The following is a 5,092-nucleotide window of genomic DNA, read 5'->3' as shown; positions in this document are numbered from 1 at the left end:
ATTTATCCAACTCAATAGTGACTTTCTATTTCTCAAAATATTATTTGTTTTATTAATTATTTTTTTCAATGACTGTATTAGAATTCATGAGGAAACTAATTGAATTGCCTCGTTCAACAGATTTATAATGATTAATTAATTTAATTCTCACTTTAGACTTTAATTATTTAATCTAAGCCATTTTTAAGATGTTATATCAAATATTTGATATAAAATAAGTGAATAAGATAGAAAAATATAGAGTAATTAATTTGGAGATGGAATCAAAAGTTCATAAAATGGCTACCAGCTGCTTATTCCTGTAATATATATTGATGAATGGAATTAAAGACTAAGTTAGAGATACACAATCATGTATTTTTAGAAATTCACATTTACACACAAAAAGGAAAAAGAAAAATCCATGATTTAAAGAGTGGCCTACAAACGTAAGATTATGATATTTACGATGGATATGAGTATGACAGCAATTTAAATCTGGGACCCAAATCAACCATGTCACCTAAACATTAAAACCAGAAAAATCTTTGGTTACATAGATAAACGAACGCCTAGAAAATCCAGGGCTGACCTAGCCATTACTGTAGAAAACTCATTGAAGCTAATCACACCATCTCCATCCGCATCAGCCTCTCTGATCATCTCCGTTAACTCTCGGTACGATAACGGTTGCCCCATTTTAGCCATACAACCCGCCAATTCCGCCGGTGTGATGTAGCCGTTACCGTCACGATCGAACAAATGAAATACCTCCATGAGTTGCTCTTGATTTACAAGTACCTGTTCATTCATATGAGGTACAATGGCATTCGCTAATTCTTCAAACTCCACTGCACCATTGCCATTAGAATCCATGTTGGCCAATAGAACATGGATTTGATCCCCCGTCGGTTTAAGTCCTAACGACCGGAGCAACGCCGCCAGCTCCAAAATCGTAAGGCTGCCATCGGAATCCATGTCGAACCTCGTGAAAATGTCCTTTAATTGATTGAGTTGCTCCACATGCATTGCCACCATCTTCAAACTCCCTAAATTCGTAACACTAATTACCAATTTATACAACAACAACAACAAATTGGAAATTTGTTTATAAGATAATTGATGTTAATTAATGTCTTAAAGATGGCGGCCTTAGCCAGCAACGGAGGAGAAGAAGAAGCGATTTGAAATAAGAATAAATTAAGTTTGGATGAAATGTTTTGCTTTTTAGACATTTTTGGGAAATCGATAATCTGTTAGGAACATGAGGTGTAAATTCGGAGATTGAATATAGAAAATTTTGTGGTTCACGTTATCTTAATTACCATATAATTATATCATACAAATTTATTAAACCCAATTAAGAATTACTTGTATATGTTTTAAAAAAATATTTTTATATTGGGTAAATTATACTAGTAGTCATTCAGTTATTATTATCTTTCTTTTTTGTTTATTTAATTAAGAAAAATTACAAAATGATCACTTCATTATTTAATTTTGTCTTCTTTTTTTTGTCACCAAATTGACAAATGGTGACAAATTTTAAAATTGGAAAAAATAACGGTTTTAACCCTCAACATTTATAAGTTATGTCGATTTAGTCTTGACTCTAAAAATTTAACTCTCAACATTTACACATTCTGTAATTTGGTCTTTTTTTTCTGCAGCTTTGTTTTTCTTTGCGATATTGAAGGTTAATTTTAAAAGAATGAGAAAATATAAAAATTATGATTTTGGATTTTTTGGTGTTTCAATTTTTTGTATATGTTTAATCAAATTTAGTTGATAATTTTATTTTTTTAGCTTTTTAGGTGAAAAAGTTACAAAAAAAAAAAGTAAAAGTGCAAAAAAGACCAAATTATACAATGTGTAAATGTTGAGGGTTAGATTTTTTTAGAATCAAGACTAAATTAACACAATGTATAAATATTGAGGGTTAAAGTTGTTATTATGCTAATTTTAAAAGTAGCCACCGTTAGTCGGCTGGTGACCAAAAAAGACAAATTTTAATAATTGGATAACCATTTTGTAATATTTCATAATTGAGTGATCAAAAATGAAATTTATTAATAATTGGGTGACTATTAGTGAGTTTACCCTTTTATATTTAGTGCATTGTATTTTATTAAATTTATGGGAAACAATATATTAATTTTAAGAATCATATATCTATATTATAATGTAACTTTTTATTAGTCAAATTATGAAATGATAAAAATTTTAAAACAAAAAACATATATTAAAGGATTATATAGATAATTTATTTTATTTTAAAATAAAATAAATCGTTCCTCTAAGAAGAATTTGGGCTTGTGTACATAAAATTCTAAGATTTTAATCTTACAAAATTTAATTACAAAATTGACTTTATCAATAATTATTATTTTTAAAAATTATATAAAATTATATATTAATTTTTCTCTCTTCCATTCACAATGTAGCATAAGATTTGTACAACGTTATGTTAATCTATGATCAGTATGATGTTAAGCATTTGATAATGGTTTTTAAATAACTAAAGTAAGACATAATATAGAAAATGTCATTAAGAGTTTCCAGAAAATCTCCTTATTGTTTTATTTTTAAAATTCTTTTGGGGATTTTTTAATTATTTATATTGGAAATTAACCATACTATCTATCATGTTATATTCGGTTAAAATTTTTAAAGGTGTAAAAAGTTCTTAAACTTTTTTTAATAAAGTAATTAACTCCCAACCTTTTTTTTTTGCACTCACTTGGTACTTCAACTTTCACAATGCATCAAAAAATACCCTTAAACTTTTTCAAAAAAAGCAATTAAGCCCCTACTTTTTGTTTGCACTCAATTTGGTACTTAAACTTTTAAAATGCATTAAAAAGACCTCAAACTTTTTCAAAAAAAAAAAGCAATTAAGCCCTTGATTTTGTTGCATTTGATTAGGTACTTGAACTGTAAAATGTGTCAAAAAGGCTCTTTAATCGTTAACTTTAACAGTTGATTGTTAAAGACAACCATGGCGTGGCATGTGGCAAAAAATATAAAAAAATTAATAAAAATTATAAAAATTATTTAATTTTAATAAAAATATAAAAAATATTTATAATTTATAATTAGAAAATAATTATAAAATGCATCAAAAAGACCCTTTAACCATTAACCGTTAAAGTTAATGACCCCCAAGTTTATTTTCCAATTAAAACCATCATATGTTGCAACACAGTGGGACATATGACGAAAAATGATTAAAAAATAAAAATTATAGAAAAATTATTAAATGTTTCTTTTAGTACGATAATTTTTATATTTTTTTAATGAATTTTATATTTCTTTACATTTTTATAATTTTTTTACAAATTTTATATTTTTTTCTAAATTTTAAATATTTTTATTAAAACTTAATCATTTTTATACTTTTTATTTATTTTTATTTATTATCATTTTTTTTTCAAATGTCACGCTGTGGTTGTGACATGTATTGGCTTTAATTGAAAAAAATTAGAGTGGTTCAAGTATCCAATTGATTGCAAAAAAAAATAGGGGCTTAATTGTTTTTTTTTTAAAGTTTGAGGGTCTTTTTGATGCATTGTAAAAGTTTAAGTACCCAAGTGAGTGCAAAGAAAAAAAAACAAAGACTTAATTGGTTAATTTTGAAAAAATTAAAACTTTTTACATCATTAAACTAATTTTAAATTTCATTGAAATGAACTAAATAATATCCGGCAATATAAAAAATAATTTTATTAGTCGATGTTAAACCTAGGGATTGTATTACCCCCAAAACTGATAAAAATTTCAGTATATTCTTTTTAAAATTTATAAAATAACACAATAATAGAATAGTACTTCAATTAGTTTTTTGCCGTACGATGTAAAAGTTAATTGTGTCTCCTAAGTAAAATATATTAGATTAGATTATTAAAAAATGTAAAAATTTTGAAACATTTCATAAATTTTATTATTAAAAATTTAAAATAATATAAATATTTAACTTTTAATAATGATGATAAATTAAATTATAATCAAGGTAAAAAAATTTAATACTAAAAAAAACTTGAATGATTTAATACTACTCCTAATTACTCTTTTTAGAATATAATTTAAGTACTATTAAAAGAGAAAAAAAACTATATAAATCAAGTTATAAAATAAAAATTACATAATGAAAGATGTATAGAAAAAAATACACTAGTTCAAAAAGAAAAGGAAAAAACTAAATTAATAAATTAATCTGTATAATTTCAATAATATCTTTCACTTTTATATATTAAAGAAAGAAATATTTTATATATATTACATATGAAATTTAATTTTCAATAAATAAAAAAATTGAGTGGATGAATAAATGAGTAAAATTTAAATTCTAGGAACTTGAACCACATATTTATATTTTCCTATAATGGATATTAAAAATCATATATAATGAATTAATATTAAAAAAATTAATATTGAATTAAGTGTGCAAATATTTATATTTTTTCATAATCTATGAATAAATTAATTATATATAATTATTTTTATATGAATAGGTATTTAATATTGATATATTTTCATAAGAAAATTAAATTAAAATAATATTTATTTTAAATTTTAATCAATATAAAAGCAAGTGACCAAAAATAAATGTGTCAAATGATAAAGTCTTAGACTTGCCACATAAGAATTATTTCCTTTTATTGTAACCTTATATGTATAGATTCTCAAACTTTAAAGTAATAAAATATTTCCTAATTTAAATATTCTCTCAATTTAAGGTTCAATTGGTAAATTTTAAAATTTTTATATGATATTAATTAATTATTAATTTATCAAAATTTATATATAAAGTATCTTAAACTGCGAACATATAAAATTTTCGAATCGGCTTTTTCTTTGACAAAAACTAAAATGAATATACTATAGTCTTCAACATATAAAGTATCTAAACTAGATCAGATTGATCAGTCAAATTGGGAATTGACTCGGGTTCTAATCTGTAAAAATTTTTAGATTAGTTGAGTCGTAAATCAATACGGTCCGATTGAATTTGACTAAACACCTACAATTGAACTAATTTTTAATGTTTTATATTTTTATAAATTTTTATAATTTATTTAATTAAATCATACAGATTAATTAAATTTATAAACTA

The 5,092-nt window shown here is 23.7% G+C and overlaps 1 protein-coding gene across 1 annotated transcript; it reads right to left on the bottom strand.

Annotated features, from left to right (window-relative positions):
* Nucleotides 1-336: 336 nt before the first annotated feature.
* On the bottom strand, nucleotides 337-1,167 carry LOC107926672 (probable calcium-binding protein CML15). The gene has a single exon (XM_016857563.2). It carries the CDS (start codon nucleotides 1,015-1,017, stop codon nucleotides 532-534), a length of 486 nt encoding a protein of 161 aa, XP_016713052.1. The 5' UTR covers nucleotides 1,018-1,167; the 3' UTR covers nucleotides 337-531.
* Between the last annotated feature and the right edge of the window lie 3,925 nt (nucleotides 1,168-5,092).

This window comes from Gossypium hirsutum, chromosome A07 (assembly GCF_007990345.1).
Source record: "Gossypium hirsutum isolate 1008001.06 chromosome A07, Gossypium_hirsutum_v2.1, whole genome shotgun sequence".
In the NCBI taxonomy this organism is placed as follows: Eukaryota; Viridiplantae; Streptophyta; class Magnoliopsida; order Malvales; family Malvaceae; genus Gossypium; species Gossypium hirsutum.
This window is presented reverse-complemented; position numbering and strand designations above follow the sequence as displayed.